This window comes from Synchiropus splendidus, chromosome 13 (assembly GCF_027744825.2).
Source record: "Synchiropus splendidus isolate RoL2022-P1 chromosome 13, RoL_Sspl_1.0, whole genome shotgun sequence".
Lineage (NCBI taxonomy): Eukaryota > Metazoa > Chordata > Actinopteri > Syngnathiformes > Callionymidae > Synchiropus > Synchiropus splendidus.
Genome location: NC_071346.1, coordinates 14,162,545 through 14,182,527, shown reverse-complemented (window position 1 = coordinate 14,182,527; position 19,983 = coordinate 14,162,545). Strand labels below are relative to the sequence as shown.

Sequence of the window (19,983 nt, the reverse complement as noted above, 5' to 3'; positions counted from 1 at the left end):
AACATGTTTTAAAAGTGGATAGTGATGAATCATGAAGAAAAGTATTCTAGGAGTTGAACTCTGTTTGGTGAGAGTGGCTGTCATTTCCTAACAGACCTGCGAGTCCTCAAGTTTTGCACCCAACATCTGAGTCCAGGAGAAACAAAAGTGAGAGCGCGCAGAGACTGAGATTTGTGCACTCGCAAAGGTGGATTTGTACACTTATACATTTATATATGTGAGGACCTGTAGCTGGTAATATTTAAATTGCAGGGAAAAAATATTTAACTATGTGAAATAAAATTCAAGTACTTTTCTTTGTGACTTCATATTTATAGTTATGCATACTCAAATTTATCAGCATCTCTCTCTGTGAGTACAAATCCATTCTGCACCCATTGTACCTTCATCGGAGGTATGAGCTGAAAATGTGATGAAATGAGTTTAAGGACAGTAGAATCAAACAGGAAGATGGGCAAGCAAGGGTTAAAATTTTGTTTTTATTTGCATTATTTATACAAGATACAAAGCTTCATGAAAATATTATGAAGGTTATAATGAGGTTTACAAGTAGTGGACTTAATACATTCCTAATGCTGCCCGGATAATTTTTGTTATGTTTCCGCCTAACACGGAAAATACGGAGATATGGTCACCACTGACGCACATATATTTTTTGAATACCGGGTACTTACTGTTGATGCTAGTAGTATGACTAAGTGTATCACAGTGAATTCTGTTTGTATGACGTCCACATTGAGCAAAATTTTTTTAAGCAACCTTGCTTCTGTTCTCAAAGGAATTTTTCAAAATACTATAGAATGGCTTAAAACCAGAGACTATTACGATATTGACATCAACCAAAACATACACATTTCCAGTACACACACACAAAAAAAGCACACCACACACTAGGTCCAACAACAACACAGGAAAATGGTGTTCTCAAACAAGGCTACTGAGAAGTGACATCTGCATAGTAGACACTTTTACGAGGCCTTGCTGTATAAGTAACACACAGTAAGTGTCTAAAACACTTGTTCTACTGCCCTAGACACAAACGCTTTAACTCTTGGTGCCAGAGGGTGCTGAGACGCAGGGTAAAATTTCCTGTACAGTCTGCCTCCTAAACGGACATAACGTACCTAGAAGGGGACATGTTCACCACACTCATCTCCGCCAACGTCTCAATCTAACAAGTCTAGATGTAGCATTGGTTCACGATAATTTAATGCTGCGAATGATGCTCACTTTTTTACGACAGTTACGGCAGCACGGCATCTCACTCTCACACAGCCATCTACCACTACTGTAGTAGCTATAATCCTCGCGTCGGCTATTTTGAATGGCATTCGGCTTACATCCAATTGGACTCACGACTGGTTGGTCGGAACCGATCCTGGTCGTAAGTTTGTTGCTTGTACCGTAACTCTCCCCAATTCCACACACAAGTGTGCAGATCAGCTCTATAACCACCAACATACAGTCCCCCATCTTAAGCTGGGCGCCCGGTGGAGGATTATGGACAAAAAATTCCGGCCCCTCACACGTCGCAATAACCTTATCCGATTGGCAAGTTCTTCCATGGCTGGGTAGATACTTCCTCTGTCAACTTTTTCCATGTGCTTGCAAATTTCCCACCCACTTTTAAGCTGAACCAGATCCTCACCGCCAGCTAATGCCTCTGTCTTATCAACCGGCTCTCTGAGCAGTCCCATCACCCCTCGGGGGCAGTAGGGATACAGCAGCCTCCCTATAAAACCAACCCCCAGCTTGACTGGTTAAAGACAGTGGCAGGAATGGACAGAGACTTATTGCCTTTTTCCAGCCTGCTTCCTCTCAAGCTGGAGAAATCTCTCAAAGGAATCCTGCATCAAACAGCCCAGCTCCTGTGAGCCCACCAGCGCAAGGTTTGACTCTCAAGATCTAGCGTGAGAACACAACACGGTTCATGACTGTGTTAATGGCTACATGTACCTACACATACAACTTTTTTGTCACATACTGGGAAAACAGACAAAACACTTGGAGGTAAAAAATGACTTAAATAGTTACTCCAGAGAGACATAAAAGAGCTATGCCTTTTGCAAAGAAGCATGTTGACTCCAGCTATAGCAGCCACTTAAACACAGCTGCTGGTGATGAGGGTGATTGGCTGCAGCAGCTCACACCTGCCACGGTCAAGAGAGGTGGATGGAAAACAAAGCAAGGACCAGAGATCATGTTGAAAGTTGGAATGACACTGAATTATAAATGGAGGTGATATGTAAAAAAAAAAAAAGACTTAATATATTGATGTTTCAATACCCATGACAGCATTAAACACATTGCTAAGGATGAAAAATATATATTGCATTACATATATTATGCACATATAGTATTTGTTTTTATCTATTTGTCGTCGTTTTGGGCAGCAGGGGGTTTATGTACAGCATAAAGCTGTCCACACACACCATGGAGGAGAAATTAAACAGGCGTTGAAACAGAAGACTGTTTCATCTACTGTGCAGTGATGCATTATTCCTCTTACGGTGAGTGAGTGAAACTCCTTATTCTCCTTATTGCTGTTGGATGTCTTTTATATATGCAGTACAAAAACCATGAAAAGCAGCAAAATGATCAGGTTTCATGTATACAGCAATCGTGTGCTGACATTTCATTGACTTTTGGTTTTTATATCTCTCTTTCTTTACCTTCAGTTTCACCAAAAATAAAAAATAATAAAACTGAAAGTGCTTGCACAAAAAGGCCTGAAAAATTCGACTCACCTCTTTCTGAGTTTCTGTGTTTCAGATTCATCTTGGAAATATTCCACCAGAAACTGGTTCATTCTAGCAAGCTGAGAGTTGCTGGGTGATCCTTCTCCCACACAGGTTTTGGTGAATCAGGATAAATGTAAATTACCAGTACACATGATTAAAGTAAAATATACCTCGACTATGGTATGTGGCGAAGAGATAAAAAAGTAAAATATACAACTCAACATCAAGCATTCATGTCTTCCACCCTGTTGTGTGTGATTTAATGATTTAATAATTTGAAATAAACAGAAAATATAGAATAAATCCATATTAATAAGTGGCTTTCTCTGCAGAAAATTGAATCCACTGTGGTCTGTTCCCGTCTATGAGTGTAAGCACGGTGAAATAAAAATATTTTTACCTGGTCAAAAATGTATTTTTGAAATGCATAGGGTTTCAAAAATAAATAAATCTGTACAGACTACAGAATGGGTGTGTTTATCCAGATTACCTTATCAACATGTGTTCCTTTCAGAGAATAACGTTGTGGATTTCCCACAATTCACGACTTCTTCACCTTCCTAGGGATTAGATCCAGCATCAGCTGACCATGGGATCTGCTCGATCGGAGCACCTGCTACCAGCCAGTAATGAGCGGCACTCCTCATGACCAAGGCCGACCTTCTGGTCCTCATCTGGCCACACGTTTTGTTCAGGAACCCAGTCGACCTCGCAGTACTTGTTGTGTTCTGCCGGCCTCCCAGTTGTAATTTGCCTCTCCAGCCTCAAGAATCCCGAGTCTGACTTGACCTGCCTGAACCTCAGTCCTGAGACAAATAACATTTTTTTCTTATTTCGTTCCAGCAGTCTGCTTTCGCACCCTCTCCAGCAGAACACATGTCATACTGCCAGGCAACTGCTATACTGCATTCCACAGCCTCTCTGTTCACATTGCTTCTCAGGATGTTTTCCAGTAAACACGACACAACTGCCCCGCTCGCTCACGCACTCTGACATGTTGTGACGTTTGTTGCACATCCCACTATAGCACACTTGCCTTTCTAAAATGTTGCATGGCTACAGCTAAAACCATATGAAATAGGGTGAGCAATATATAATGTGAGTCAATGCTTATATAACAATAGAACATTGTTTTTCTACTATAATGAAAACTACTCATGAAATGAAGGGTAAATAAGAGTGAAGGTGGATTGGACTGGCGGCATGGCGATTTATAAAGTGGCTGATATCAGGTTAAGGATTCACCACAGACATGGACGAGGACTCATGCACTGGAGCAGTTTATGGTGAGTGCCAAATTTGAAATCTTTCAATATAGCGGACTGTATTCATTTAATTTTGTAATTTTGTTCGCAACAAACCATTTTGGTTACATCATTCAGAATCAGAATCAACTTTATTGCCATGGTCAGTGGAGAGCTCACCAACTAGGAAAGTGCTTTGGAATAAAGGGCTGTCATGAATAAAATAAAATACAGTGGTACCACGGCTCTCGACCACAATCCGTTCCAGACGGCCGTTCGAGAAGCGATTTGTTGGAAATCTGAATCGATTTTTCCCATGACAATGAATGGAAAAAGCAATAATGCGTTCCAAGCCTTAAAATAGTCTTTTGTAGGAGTGAATGTAGAGTGTCTGCTGCAGGTGCGCTGTTCCTCTATGTGTGTGGCCGCTGCATGTGGGAGGGGTTGCTGAGTGAGTGACGTCTCTCCAGAAGTGAAGAGGTGCCCGGTGCGTGTCCAGCTCTGAATGTGCGCTTCTGTGCAGTTTGGCTGTGACAAAGTCATAAACCAAGTAACGCTCTGTCCCAGACTCGCCTCATCCCTGTCCCAGCCCACAACAGGACATCAAACCCTGGAGTGAGCGCTTCAGCCTCGGAGGTGTGGAGAGCGAGCACCTCCCCTGTGACACTCTACCACGGTCCAGTGCGGAGACTGGAAAGGTTTTACACTGTAATTCAATAGCCCTTCATCTCATATTCAGTGGACGTGTGGATGTGGACACTAGAAAATTCTTCACTGTGCAGACGTGATGAATAGTAGTCTAGCCAGGGGCAGAGCCAGAAATTTTCCATTGGGGTGGCCACCGTGCAGGTCGCAGTTGGGACAGCAGATGTTGGAATGTAGACAGAAATCACCTGTGTGGGAAGGTGAGGGGTCAAATCCATCAGTACATACGAAGGCTGCATTATCACAGCATCTAGTTGAATGCCCAGGGCTCAGATGTTCCCTCACATACACCATCCAACAGAGCCCCGAACTGTGTTGCAACCATCCGCCACTATGATAGCCATCTGCTTACTACCCAGTCATGTTCCATCATACCTAAACCGCAGTCCACAAGCGCCCAACCCTTCCTTGCTATTTGTCTTCGCTGATATGCTAGTGAGCCATGATGGTCATATCTTGTTTTTTGGACCTTGTATTTCCAGATCGCCCTCACCAGCACCTGAAAAATATCACTGCCTCCAGAAGTACCGACCACTGAGCCACCAAAACCCAACCTGAATCCCATCTCTAATTAAAAGATAAACTAAGTAGGTGTCTTTGTTTGGGTCCTTTCACGCCCAATTTGCTCATGTATTATGCAAAGGTCTCAACATGATAAAGTAATATTAGCAGGAATTTCCTATTAGTAATATAGATGAGCGATCGGCCAATTACATTCTGACTGGTAACAGTTACTGCTGTAATTACCAGTGGAATAGATACGGTAATTTCTACTCATTATCAAGATCTGTGTACCATTATTTTCCCATGAAGGAATTCAACGCCACAATGGCTTTTAAATGAACAGGCACCTTCGGGAATGTGTGGTAAATTTCTGGTTTCCATAGACATTTTCAAACAAGCGGAGAGAATGGTTGTGTTGCTCACAGACGGAGAGAGTCCAGTGTCCAGTCCTGGGAATTGGGGGGCACCAAGGACGGTGAGGATGGACCAGATCGCAAGAAGCCTTGTGGGATGGTTTGTTCGGGCTTGTAATGTTTTTACAAATGTTGAGGGAATTATGTGAATCTTTTTTTCTTATGCAATATTTAAAATTCAATTAACATGTTATCTGTTCATGTTCCATTAGAGAACATGCCCAGTGGACTTTTTATTGGGTGTTTTACGTCATAAATCTATCTATATATAGATATAGATATATAATATATATATATATATATATATATATATATATATAATGAGCAAGGTTCAAAGATTCCTCATTCTCCAAGAAGCACACTTGAGAAGCAATAAGGCAAAACAGCAGAGGCAGTCTGTTAAAATACATTTTATTATGTAGAAACTACTATTCACAGTGGGAGGGCTTCACAAGACAAATGTCAAAGATTTATCACAGTAAGTTTGTTTCATTGTTTTGCTATATTTCAGGAACCAAAAGAAAAAAAAAATGTTAATGCATTTTTTTTTCTCCCTCATCTTGAGTGCTTCACGGCATCGTGACGGACATTGAATGCAAAAGGTTCCACAAAACTACTGTACGTCACAAGGAAATTAGCTCCAGTAAACAGGTTTCACACGAACCACAGTACATGACGATACGCAAAGCACGAAAAAAATAGTCGGATGTCATGTTAGTCTGGTGGAATTCTCTTTAAAGGGGTTAGTTCAGAGAAAGACGTTTTCCTTTTCGCCTCTGTTCATTCAATTTTTATGTAGTGCTTTTGTTGTTTTTACGGTTACCCTGGCAACAATATCTGTCCATAATTACAAGGCTGCTTCGCCTGACGTCAAACACATTACTGTGGTGCTTCAATTGAGTCTATGAAGGTTTTTTTAAGCCTTTTGTTTTCTTCAACAGTGGATCTCGTAGGCAAGCTGAGAGCCAAACAGCAGACGTTGGTTCAGGAAAACTTCCTCTGGATCTGTTGTTAGCGGTCCCTCGCCACCATCTGCAGGGTTTCTATGGAAGCCAATTCCTGCAGATTTGCTCAGAGTGTGCACCATCTCGTGCTCTAACAGGGCTTCCTTGACGCCCCTCTGCTGGCCAAACCCACTCATCACGGACCCTCTACCCAAAGCGGACCCAGCTCTGTTGAGAACGTACATCTCGTGACCATGATCATCGCGGTACTCCTCCAACTGTGAAAAAGTAGTGGGCCCGTCAGCGTAGTCATGGACATAAATAATGCTCTCCTCCTTGCTGGTGCAGAAGGACTCGTCGTCGTCTTTGCGGTACTGCTGGTGACAGGTGTAGATGAGAATCAGGAGAAGCAGAGCTGTCAGAGCGAGCAGGGATATGCCTACAGCTATGGCCGTCTGCGTGGCAAAGCCCAAGGCGTTGAAGTCCATACTGTCCTGTTCGTATAGTAACTCCTGGCTCACGTCGAGAACCTCAGGCTGATAAAATGAGTTGGAGGAAGAGGACGCGTAGGGGTGGGTATTTAAATGGGACCAGAACTGAGAGGAATATGAGGAAGAAGACATGTTAACAGCCAGATGGAAGGTCACTTTAGCAACACCTCCAGGATTCCAGGCCTCACATTCGTATCGCCCAGCATGAGACACGGTTACATTGCTCAGGAAAAGCATGCCACTGCCCATGTCAGGGTCAAAACTGTCCCGCTCCCCACCCTCCTCAGCTCCACGCACAAGGCCATGCACGTCCCCTTCTGCCGACTTGATCCCAATGCTCTCAGGTAAAGACGTTACCACTCGTCCAGCTCCGGGTTTGAAGAGCTCACCATTTGGACCTAGCTCTTGCACCAGGCCCCGTGATAACTGTGGTTTACCATGAAAAGCCTTCCTCCAGGTCACCTGAGGCTGCGGGTATCCTGAGGCCTGACAAGACACTCGCAGGCTCTCGCCAAGACGCACCGTCAGATGGCTGGGCTCCAGTTGGACCACTGGTGGAATGCAAACCAAACTGTTGGGAGGCACCTCCACCAGGCTAAGGTGAGACAGACGAGGCGGCTCGGAACACATGAGCCTACGCTGTTCAGCAGAGCTCAACAAACGTTGTCCATCCTCCGTGATCCATGTCCTCAGCCAGCCAAGAGCACAATCGCAGCGCCACGGGTTTTCTGGAGGAGAGAACATGCGTTGGGTTTAATAACAACTATTCATCGCTTCCAACTCATCCTCACTCCCATGCCGTACTATACTGGACTTTTGCGTCGACAAAGGCAGCGTTCAGCGTTGAGTGCTGATGCATTGTTCCAAGCAAAGGCAGGTTGGGTTGGGCTTCATTCATTCTACATGTCACAATGTGTCAATTGCAATTTAATACCCCTCAAACGGAGATATGATTCAGTGAAGAGTGGTTCGACGTCCACGTTCCCAACGTCTATATAGTCCAGCATGGGGGCTGACTCTTCAAATCCATGACATGAATGACCAGACACTAGAAAAACATGCGAATGAATGAAGGTTTTATTCCTCCATTCAACTGATTTAACTCCTTCACCAGCTTAAGTTCTCAAAGTTCCACGTGATCTTTCTGTGGATTGACTACGATGTGCCAAGACAAGAAATAGAGGACTTTTACTGGCTGGAAATCAACCATTCAGAAGATTACACATGATAAGACCTTTAAAAACATGATGAGATTTCAATGCGCGCGACATGGAGCAATATCCTTCTATCCCTTTAAGATGTTGGAGAAAGGACATTGTGGGCGGGGGAGAATAACATTCATTTTTCAGTTGCTGCCAATTAATACAAAGGTTAGCATTTTCCATTTTCAGGGAAACATCGAAATAAAATCGATGTAGAGGTGTTGAAAAACAGATGAATTCAAGTATTTGGTCGGGGAGAACAGAATTGCTTAGGCAATGGGTGCAGACAACTGTCAGGGTTGATGCTCATAAGGACTTCAAGTATATGTGGAAAGGTTTGGAGACAAACTTAGGGAGGTCAGCACTGCTTGGGACACTTAGCACTCAGTACATGTTGCATGATCTTAGAGGTATCAAGCTACAGCACAAGCGTGAAACAACCACTGAGGCTCATGGATGCAGCGAAGGAAGACTGGGGAAGATGTGCAAGACAGGTTAAGGTGGAGGAGGCTGACTTGACTATGATCACAACTTCATACTCTCTCCCATCGAGATTGCTGAATGGACAATATTTTCATATTTATATTCAGTTAGGACTATCGTCTCAAGATAGCTGACGGCAAATATCATCCTCCTCCTGCCGCTTTATTCATCAACAACTATATATTGGATATGTCAGAACACTACATGCTATCACCGGATATGATATTTTATCTGCTGACATTTAGTGTAAACCGCTGGCCAGACGTGATGGACATCTGGATGAGACTGAAAAATACTTTTCATATACACAAAAAGTATGAGGTGGCTGCAAGCCATTTCCAGTCGTATTTTCCTCTCTGCCTGTTCCAGCCTGACAACCTAAATCACTGCTTGTGGGTGCAAGCTAATTCAGCCATCTTAAAAAAGTTCTGTTGGCAAAGATATCATTCAGAAAGTGAATATAATGTTGCAGGCTTCATGACACAGTGCCTGTCCTCTAACTGACCTTAGTCCAAGTCAGGAGGGGTTCAGCAGGCGCACATATTTAATTGCGGTTTCTTTAACTGTCATTGTCTCACTGAAAGCTCACAGCCTCAAGGAAACAAACTTGGCAGGAGCTGTCTAAACACAATGTTTATGGCTTTCATTATGGATTATGTAGCAGAGGAGGAGTTTAGAAAGCTGATAAAGTCACGAAGCAGAGGCATAAACTGAAGATTTCTCATTTTAAGCGGATGCTATTTGAGCCAGAGGAACTTTGTAACGGATTTCGTATAGGTTACATGGATAAGTGTTCAGTGTTCCTCCCACTATTTTCGGATTTTTTTGGGGGTGGGCGCGTGGCTGTGCGTGAATGATAGTGTGGTTGGCATTGCGAGTCAAACTTAGCTACATGTTGACAAAAACACCCCTATGCTGCTTGAGATCTGGGAAGAACCCTGAGCAAAATAAGGGTCCAGCTAAATGGATCAATGGAAGTTACAGTGGGGGATATAGAGTTTTCAATAGTGTTGGGTAGATGGGGATTCATGACACAGTATTGAGGGGTTGATGAGGTTTCATGAAACAGTGTCCTGATTTTCATAGGCCTCCAGATGGCACTGTCTGCTGTAAAATGTCTGGAGTTTTAGTCAACGAAACCTTGCATCATTTCTAAACCAAGAGCGCCATCTAGTGGCCTCTGATAACTGTTTCATCAACCCTGTCATACTGTTTCATGATACCTCACCAACCCAAGTTTTGGACACCCTATCATTTCCACTGTGTGCTCATGACAGGACGACTATATTTTTTGAACACATTAGCTGGTGTGTTTGTTGACTTTGACAACGACCATGTTTAAAACTTACTTATAGACACTGTCAATAAATTAGTTTCGGCAGTCTATATATATATATATATATATATATATATAGTTGGTACGTATAAGGCAGCTACATCTTTTGCAAGATTTTTCCATTTTTTCTTATGTATAAGCCTGTGATGCAAAATGGAAAAAAATGGCAAAGTTGTGAATCAAATTTCTGAAAAATGTAAGTAAATATGGCCACAGATGGCTATTCATTTTTTTAAAAAGCTATCGCACAGGCAGCACAAGTCAAGTACGCAAGTGAGTAAGGTGAAATTCCGATTGATCGACAATACAGCAAGGGTGCTGCTTACATGACCAAAACCAGAGTCAAAGACATTAAACCAAACTAATATTTCAATATGACTTTCGCTAAGACATGTAAAAATCAGGAGAAAAAGACACCAGAAATGTTTAAAGTAATGAATCGGGGAACTCAATCCAGCTGTCTTGCACGTACACAAGGAATCCGAGTACAACTGCATCCACCGAACAGAATGTAAATGGAATCTTTCACAATCACACACCTGCATACGCAGTTTACATTCAGGTCAGTACCCACTTGTTCTTGCTTGCTGAGCAGAGGTCCTGACTTGATTTTGCTAACAAATGCACAGCATGGATTTGCGAGAATGTCTGTGCTTTGACTTGGGTGACAAGTCGCTGTGTAGTGCTCGCATAAATTCATCTTTTTATGTAGTTTCTTCCAGCACACTCATAGTTACAGCTTTATGCACACGACATCTGTGCAACTTATTCAAATCCACTTTTGTTTTAAATAAAAAGCTACTATAGAGAAGCAACAAAGCCAAGAAAGGAGCCAGGCAGACGCCTTTAGTTGGATCTGTTTTAGCTGGATTTTGAGGCTTCAGAGTTACTAAAAAAAGGTGCAGGATATTCATCACGCAGCGTATATGTACCTGTGACTCGGAGCACCTGCAGGCTGACCAGTGGTTTGAGCGTGGGTGCTCCCAGAGTGCGGAGGTGGTTTCTGCTGAGATCCAGCAGCGCGAGCGACGACAAGCCGGCGAGCGCGTGCTCCGCCAGCATCTCGATGCTGTTATCCTGCAGGTGGAGTTCCTGCAGACGCTGCAGACATCAACACAAAATGTCACCAAATAAAAATGTCAAACATAAAGAAGACTTACCTTCTAACTTAGCAGGGAGGCAAGATATTTAATGGTGGCAAGCCCTCAAAGTGCAGACAACACTGTCTGGTGAGAATCAGGCTAGACTCAGTATTTAATATCAGCCCGACTGGAGCAACAAAGACGGTTTTATAAAGCTAAAATACATGGTGAAAATGCATTTAAAATGATGACTAAGATGACAGGCTGACAACCTCAGTGAAATGGGACTGTACACATTTTGTATTATCAACTCCCTTTTTTCTGTTTCCATTACTAGTGCCATTACTAGCTGTTATGAACTTTTCCACCGTCCACATGCAGAGTTTCCTGCTCTCCATTACCACCTCCGAGTGGCAGAGGTGAGATGTACCAAACTACCTTCTGAGCCTCTGCTGCGTTTGACTGTCAGAGCAGAGAGGCGGAGGAGTCTCGCGTGGGTGAAAGCTCTCCTTCCCTATCTTTGCTCAGTGAAAATTTGTGGAAAAAAAGTGACAGTTGCAATACACCAGTATGTGACTTGGGGTATACCAGGTCAACACATTTTCACTCCCAAGGCCTCAAATTGTGACGGATTGTGAGGACTTTTGCATCCGGTGTTGATGTCAAAGTTAGCTTTCCATGTTGACTGTTGATGCATTGGGTCAATGCAGTAAAATATTTTTCCTCCTGCATGCTTCAAAAGGAAAGGATTGGGGTTCACAAAATTGAGAATTTTGACATGTTGTGCGAAATATTCCGTCCAAGGTCCTTTATGATGTGCACATAAGTATGGTGTTTTTTATTTCTTCATATATATACATATATGTCCACACCTCAGTCATAGTGCCGCCAACAATGCACCACTAATATGAATAAACCAGGGCTGCATGCGACTCTCTTTGCCCAGTTTCATGAGGCTCTTAACTGGCAGTGGTTTTGGTCAAGTTACTGTTGTGATGATCGTTCACACAGGAAATAAGTCGAAAAAAGTAAGAGCTTTTCCGGCACACACGTTTATCTACGCAGCTTGATATTTTGAAAAGGATCACGGTAAAAATGCATTTAGTTTAAAAATAAATGCACAAGCGAGATGTGCCAGACTCGAACCAGCAACCTAGTGAAACAAGGGGATGTCCTTTGACCGCTATATTGGCGGAAAGTCATGTGACTAGCAGGTTGGGTGAGCCTTACACCCTTGTTTGCCACACCTACATTGTAGGATGTGGCTCTTTGCAGCAACACAGTCATGAAATGTGGCCTGTGACTGGGTGGCCACCCCTGCAATTCACTATCCAGAGTGAAACAAGCCCACTTTTATGTGACGTGTTAGCATATGCTGTGGAAGGTGGTGCATGTGCTTCAGTTGAAATTCCAATACGCCAGCATGCAACACGCGTGCCTGACTTTGGTGCCACCCTCGGAAGCAAAAGTCTCTCGGCAACTCGTCGCCATAAGATGGCAATGGTAGTGAGACTGTTTTCGCCAGTGTGAAGACAGCGGCACATGCTTTCGTGCGCAAGGACCGACTAGATAGGGCATGTGGTGAAATAAGCTTCTGAGAACTAAGCTGAGAAAAGTACTGAGACGTTGGTTGCTGACATCACTAGCAACTTGCTAGAAAACTGAAAGCGAAGAAAGACTTTCAAAATGACCTGCAAACTAGCATCTGACTTTCCGTAAACTTTCTCTTCATCCTATTCAGCAAAGCTGCTCTCTGAATTTGGCCGGCAACCCACTCACCTGCAACCCCCTGAAGGTGTAGTTCTGGACTCTGGTGATCTGGTTCCCCGCCAGGTAGAGGATCCGGAGGTGCTCCAGACCCTGAAACGTGTCCGAGGTGACGAGGTGAATGAGGTTTCCGTTGAGCGCCAGCTCCAGGAGTTGGCCCTGGCTCGCGAATGCACCTGGCTCCAGAGCGGAGATGCTGTTGTTCTGCAGGTACAGGTAGTGAAGGCTGGTCTGCCAGGTCAGGTCCTGCAGGCGGATCTGGATAATGGCGTTATCCTGGAGGAATATCGTCTTTGTGGGGACAGAATCAGGAAAGTCATTTAGTAATCTCATTCTTTAGAAACACAAAGGAGCGGGTGCGACGTATAAATTGGATTTGGTCCAAAAAATTCGGTTCTGTGGGCGGAAAGTGTTGCTGCACCAAGTGACAGTCTCGACAGCTGCTGCTTGGAGCCTGGCAAAGACAGGACTTTGTTTTTTGGGCAAGCACGCGCTCAGATTGGCCCCCAGTCGTGCTAAAGCTCTAAAAAAAAAAGTGCCATTTTTCCAGTTAAGAAAACAAAAATGCTTTCTTTTCCTCATCAATTCCGCTCAAATGGATTTTGGTGTCGGACAACGTCACATAGCGAGGGCCCCCCACTTCTCATGGCTTCCTTATTTCCATGACTGAGCACCTGCCGACCAAACTGTCCGTTCACATCCACATAAGCAACACAGGGACACAGTGAAAAAAATAGCATTTTGTACACATATTTGCATTGACTATACATCAAGTTTAGGCTTTGGTGTAACACTGAATCACAACTGAATCTGAGTCTTTGCTTGACATTGCTTTAAGTGGAAATCTGTTTTCTCTACATGGAAGTGTGATGTACTTGATAGGGCTGCTGATTGGGGTAATGAAACAATTTATGCGGGACATGAGTCACATAAATATTCATAAGCCTCACTTACACCGGGGCATGAACTCGTGAGAGGAGACACTGTAATGTTAAACATCCTCTGAACAAACGATCGAGGGGCGTGTGAGAGGCTCTTTTCCGAGCGGGGATGAATAATTGCCGGGCCGTGTGGCGTGGCCCCTCCCCTGCCTCCACCCCTCCCGCTCACATCAAAGGGGGTCACAGAGAATTGATTCGACACAATAATTTCATTGTAATGAGAATGGATCACAGCGGAAGTCGGCGGGCCCAGCGAGGCAGCAACTTTCACTTTCGGTGGAGAGGACTGACCTCAGTGACAGGAGGGACGCCATGTGGGATTTCTTTGATTCCCAGAGAGCCGCACTCCACGGTGAGGCTGTAACACCGGCAGCCCACGGGACACGCCAGCGACTGTGGCGGCCTGGACGCCAGGAGGAGAGCAACACAGAGCCACGGCAACACCATGGTGGGTTTAGAGGGTGGAGCTGTGGATGGATAAAGAACAAGTCATGAAAACACGCACTTCAGCATCTGGTGAAAATAGGTTCAGGTTGCACCACTGCATTTGAATTTCATTCACAGAAATGAAAAAAAACAACTATATATATATATATATATATATATATATATATATATATATATATATTAAATTTTATTTTCGTAGTCGAGAATAAGATTTAGCCACGCGCCCCTGGGTTCTGCACAAGCGATCCCTGACAAATGTCACTCAAAACCATTATTTTGAAGTGAACTTTTGCGCCTCAGAGTGATGTAGACGCAACAGAGTCAAAAGATTTCCTCCCATGTGACCTTCCAAATGAAAGGTTTTGAGTGGTATGAATAGCACTTCATATGAGACACATGTGTGAGGTGACCCTCTGAGTAACCTCAAAACCCGGAAACATTTGACCCCATTGAAAGACCTGCAGGACAGTATGTGTCAACATGCAACACTGACTTCTGCTAGCTTCAACGTTGGACACAAAAGTCCACCTGAAGATACTTGGAACGCTGGCTTTTTTTTTGGCACATTGGGGCTAGTGTCGAGTAAAGTAACAGTACGGGGAGTCTAAACCATTCAACCACTCAGACACATCTGTAAGCGACTGATCGGAAACTACAATTGATACGGGGTGGTTAAAAAAAAAGAAATAAAAAGTCACAAGGGTCAGATTATAGTGCACACAGGAGGGCGCTAGCAAGCAGTTACATCTAAAAAAAATGGATTGAATTCAACTGCGTATGTTGCGTTTTCCTCGCGTAATTATTTTTGCATAGCAAATGTAGCTTCATACGCCACAGAAGTAGATCGTAAATTGGCACGCAGTATTTGATGTAGCTTGCATAACAATGTAGTACAATCTTGTCCTTAAAAACACGCTGGTTCCCTTTCGCTTCTGATGACACAAAACCTGGCACATTTCTGATGCTTTCTTTGTTGTATTTAATCACAATTCATCCACAGCCAGTGGCCTCTTTTCAGTTCCCTCGTGCAAGAGGAACCTGCTCTTGATGCTTAAAAAACATTCCTCCATATTGAAATGAGAGCATCGCCGCTGCAGAGGTTTAAACCAGACAAGGATCTCAGTGTTTGGAGAGTCGGTGTTAATAAACTGGGCTTCATCTGTAAAGCCCTGATACCACGGGGACACTTGTTCCGACTCAACACATTAGATATGCTGTATTTGAAGAACACAACACAAAGCGCGAGAGAAAAAATGCTTTCACCTCTATGCTTCCTGCTTCCAATCATCTGGGTCTTTTCAGACTTGTTTGAAAAGCCTCTTTCTACCAGATTCAATTAATTCAAGATGTGATAAAAGGAGACTGTTGCCTCAAGGTCCGATCTCGTTTTGTGCTCGCACAAACACTCTCGGTATCCGCCTCAGTCTTTGTCTTACACATCCCGACTCACTTTGTTGCCACTGATCTCTGAAATCCGAAAGGCACCTGAACAATATGAAGTCAAATTCCCCTCTTTTCTGTCGCTAGGCCACAATGGTAACTGCGTTTCCTCATCACAAACTACATTCGCGGCAAATTGAATGAACAGTTATCACCTCTCTATCACACCTTAGTCAAAGTCAGGGCATCTAGTCCTCGTCCTTTGACAGCATTCCCTACGGTGGCCCTGAAGGGACAATGAGAAAGCAAAGCACATTTCCATGCCCCTTGGGGCATTGTAGCATGTAGAAGACTACCGTTACTGTTGTAGGTACCAAATGTGTCCGCTTACCAAATGTGTCCTACCTGCCGCGGGATGATGACGTCACATCCGGCATATACAATATCTTTTTTTAATATTTTAATGAGCCAGAGGAAATTGAAATAAAGGATTTCAAGGCGCTTTCTAACACGTGTAGCATTTATTTCCACAAAATACAATGTTTGTCATTGAATTGTTCGCAAAGTTTATGTCCGTTCTTCTATGCAGTCTGCGGAACAACGTGTCGTGATTGGCTGACATGTACAGAGCTTTGTTTTTCTTTGATATCGCGCAAAAAATCGCAATCCATAGTAGGCACTTATACACATCCAGATACATTTTTATTCATTTGCCAGGGGGAAATATCCATCTATGAAGGAGTTCCCTAACAAATCAGTACTACTAACCCCAACCTCTGTTTTTTTTTTAAGTATCATAATGCCACAGAAGGCGGGAACGTGCTTCAATTGAAAATCTTATGTGTCAGCATTCTGTATAGGACACAGAAGTCTACTTTCCCAATGTCAATATATGATGCCACGGGAGTGAGGATGGTTTGTCACAGTGGAGGTTTCTTTATGTCATTCTTTTTTTGTATTTGTGGTTTGAGCTTTTGTTTGATTCGGTTTTCACAATAGAGCTGTCATTTTTGTACAAGTAACATCTGACTTATGACCGGGATCGGTTCCGACCAACCAGTCGTAAGTCAGATTGGATGTAAGTCGAATGCCATTCAAAATAGCTGACGCGAGGGTTGTAGGTTCTACTGTAGTGGTGGATGGCTGTGTGAGAGTGAGATGCTGGGATACTGTGCTGCCGTAACTGTTGTACGCGATGCCAGGCTGCTACGTGCTGCGGTGACATTGAATTAAAAAAAAAAGCATCTGCTGGTCGTAGTCGTAAGTACGGTTGGACGTAAGTTGAGCATGTTGTCGCATGCTACTTGTATTTGCATTTTTGTATTTTCTGTAACTGTGGTTGTGTCTTTTTTTTCAGGACCACCGTACTGCAGTCATATCTAACACCTAAACAAGAACCAATAAATATTCCTCCAGTGTCAGAAATATGCATTTTTTTCATTGCAGAAGAATTTGGGGGAGATTTTGGTTGGTGTTCCTGGGTGATGATTTGTGAGTATTGACAAGGAACTTTAAACAAATAGCATGAATTTCCTCTTTTGTCATCCAGAATTATATCAGACTTTGCTGCACATGAATCACGGACACTAGCTCGGGGTACTTCCCAAGTAAAGGTGCAGAAGATGACAGGCGTGGCTGAGTTATCTTTCCCTTCATGACAGCACATCCTTCTTTAAAGTAGGAGAACACAGAGGATGCTGGGCGCCTTCTCCTGCATTGACGGAGAGGAAGGAAAATATTTTTTTTTTCAGGTCAACAACTCTCCACACATTTTTTTTCAGCTAAAATTAATAAAAAATCAGACTGTTTAATGAGAGTGTTCCAGAAAATTTAACAAGGGGGTTGTGCTAGTTAAGATGTGGGAAAACAACAGCTATTTGCATGAGGGAACTATTTAAATAAGCCATTAGCCAGACATTTCTTTCCAGCTGGTGTATCACTTCAGCTAGTTTTATCCCTGATAACACTGTTACTCCTCCAAGGTCAACTTCTCTGCTATCTTCACCTCAGGAGCAGAGACATCATTGATTTTGTCTTCACACTCACATGCTGATGAAAGCTACTCCCCAGCTGTGGCTCCACACCACGTTCAGTCTGTCAGACTCGGAAATGTTCAGTCTACACTGGATCCCAAACATGCAGACTCACACTTCAGGAAAATGTTGCTGCTTTTGAGGAGGCGATATATGATGGATCACTGAAACCTTCATGAGGCAGGTCGACGCCGCACTACTGGATCTTCTGTGGCGTATCGCTGTTGCTGCATCAATCCCTTATTAGAGTCTGGCTTCTTTTCCCCATTTTTCTCCCCCTTCCTTTTTCCTCCCTTCCCCTCCTCACCTGCCTCCCACCCATGTCTTCCTTATCTCCTTGAATCTCTTTTCCCAGATGCTTTACTTGCGTATTCTTCCACACCTTTCACAGAGACATTCTCCATCCATCCCATCCGTTTTTTCCTCACTCTCACACACATTTATGCCTCTTCCTCTGACTCACTTTTCTTGGTATCTCGCTTAATCCACCTGTCCTTTGGACCTCTTCACAACCTCCCTGACTAAATGATTCACCCTCCATCCATCCATCTATCCATCCATCCATCCATCTGTCCATCTATCCATCCATCCATCCATGCTTCCATCTGTCTGTCCATCTATCAATGCATCCATCCATTCATCCTTCCATCTATCTATCATCCATCCATCCATCCATCCATGCTTTCATCTGTCTGGCCATCTATCGATCCATCCATCCATTCATCCTTCCATCTATCTATCATCCATCCATCCATCCATGCTTTCATCTGTCTGGCCATCTATCGATCCATCCATCTATCCATGTATTATCCATGCTTCCATCTGTCTGTCCATCTATCTATCATCCATCCATCTATCTATCATCCATCCATCCATCCATGCTTCCATCCATCTGTCCATCTATCAATCATCCATCCATCTATCTATCATCCATCCATTCATCCATGCTTCCATCCATCTGTCCATCTATCCATCCATCCAACCATCCATCCATGCTTCTATCCATCTGTCCATCTATCTATCTATCCATCCATCCATGCTTCCATCCATCTGCCCATCTATCGATCATCCATCCATTCGTCTGTCCATCTATCATCCATCCAACCATCCATCCATGCTTCTATCCATCTGTCCATCCATCCATCTCTGTCCATCTATCTATCCATCCATCCATCCATCTGTCCATCTATCGATCCACCCATCCATGCTTCCATTCGTCTATCCATCTATCCATCCATCCACCCATGCTTCCATCTGTCTGTCCATCTATCAATGCATCCATCCAGCCATGCTTCCATCCATGCTTCCATCTGTCTGGCCATCTATCGATCCATCCATCCATTCATCCTTCCATCTATCTATCATCCATCCATCCATCCATACATGCTTTCATCTGTCTGGCCATCTATCGATCCATCCATCTATCCATGTACTATCCATGCTTCCATCTGTCTGTCCATCTATCTATCATCCATCCATTCATCCATCCATTCATCCATCCATCTATCTATCATCCATCCATCCATCCATGCTTCTATCCATCTGTCCATCTATCAATCATCCATCCATCTATCTATCATCCATCCATCCATCCATCCATGCTTCCATCCATCTGTCCATCTATCAATCATCCATCCATCTATCTATCATCCATCCATCCATCCATGCATGCATCTGTCTGTCCATCTAGATGTGTTGATGTACAGCAAATATGTGGTTAAAACAGTCACTAAAAGAGTGACAAAACCCCCCATCACCGTCATCACAGAGAACAAATCCCACTTAGCTCGTGCTATTTAGCTTTTGCACGTTGGGCTGGTCCACAGATTTCGAGTCATTCACTGGTGTTAAAGACGTCTTTATTTTAAGTCTTACAGTTGCATGATCATGGCAAATGAGGTTTGCTCATACACCTTGCTTGTTCTTGCAGGTGCAAAATAAAGGTGCAATTTCTAGATACGTTTCCACTTCCCCCAACACACTGAATTGCGAAAGCATTAACTGGGCCACACAATTGAGGTCACCGCTCTAACAGAAACAACCAGTATTGTGTCTTTAGAACTTCTGTTTTGAGCCTGAGAAAACACCTGTTTTAGTACACGCAAACGATAAATCAGCCCCCTAACAATCCTCCCGGTGGCTTAACTCTTTACAGCGATTAAAATATTCTAACAGCCATCAATAATTCAGACGACTCTGAACATTCTTTAAGAAAAGACCCAGCTGCTATTATGAGCTACAATAAATTCAAGCGTGATCAAAGGATCTGC

The 19,983-nt window shown here is 43.5% G+C and overlaps 1 protein-coding gene across 1 annotated transcript in view; it reads right to left on the bottom strand.

The window, feature by feature from the left end:
• Nucleotides 1-6,011: 6,011 nt before the first annotated feature.
• Nucleotides 6,012-19,983, bottom strand: part of lrrc24 (leucine rich repeat containing 24) — a 41,102-nt gene continuing 27,130 nt past the window's right edge. Inside the window, exons 2-5 of the mRNA XM_053884106.1 lie at nt 14,145-14,320; nt 12,925-13,203; nt 10,996-11,164; nt 6,012-7,770 (exon numbers count right to left, since the gene is read on the bottom strand). Coding sequence (XP_053740081.1) covers nt 6,542-7,770; nt 10,996-11,164; nt 12,925-13,203; nt 14,145-14,300 — 1,833 coding nt within the window. The 5' untranslated portion in view covers nt 14,301-14,320 and the 3' untranslated portion in view covers nt 6,012-6,541. The remainder of the gene's footprint in view (nt 7,771-10,995; nt 11,165-12,924; nt 13,204-14,144; nt 14,321-19,983) is intronic.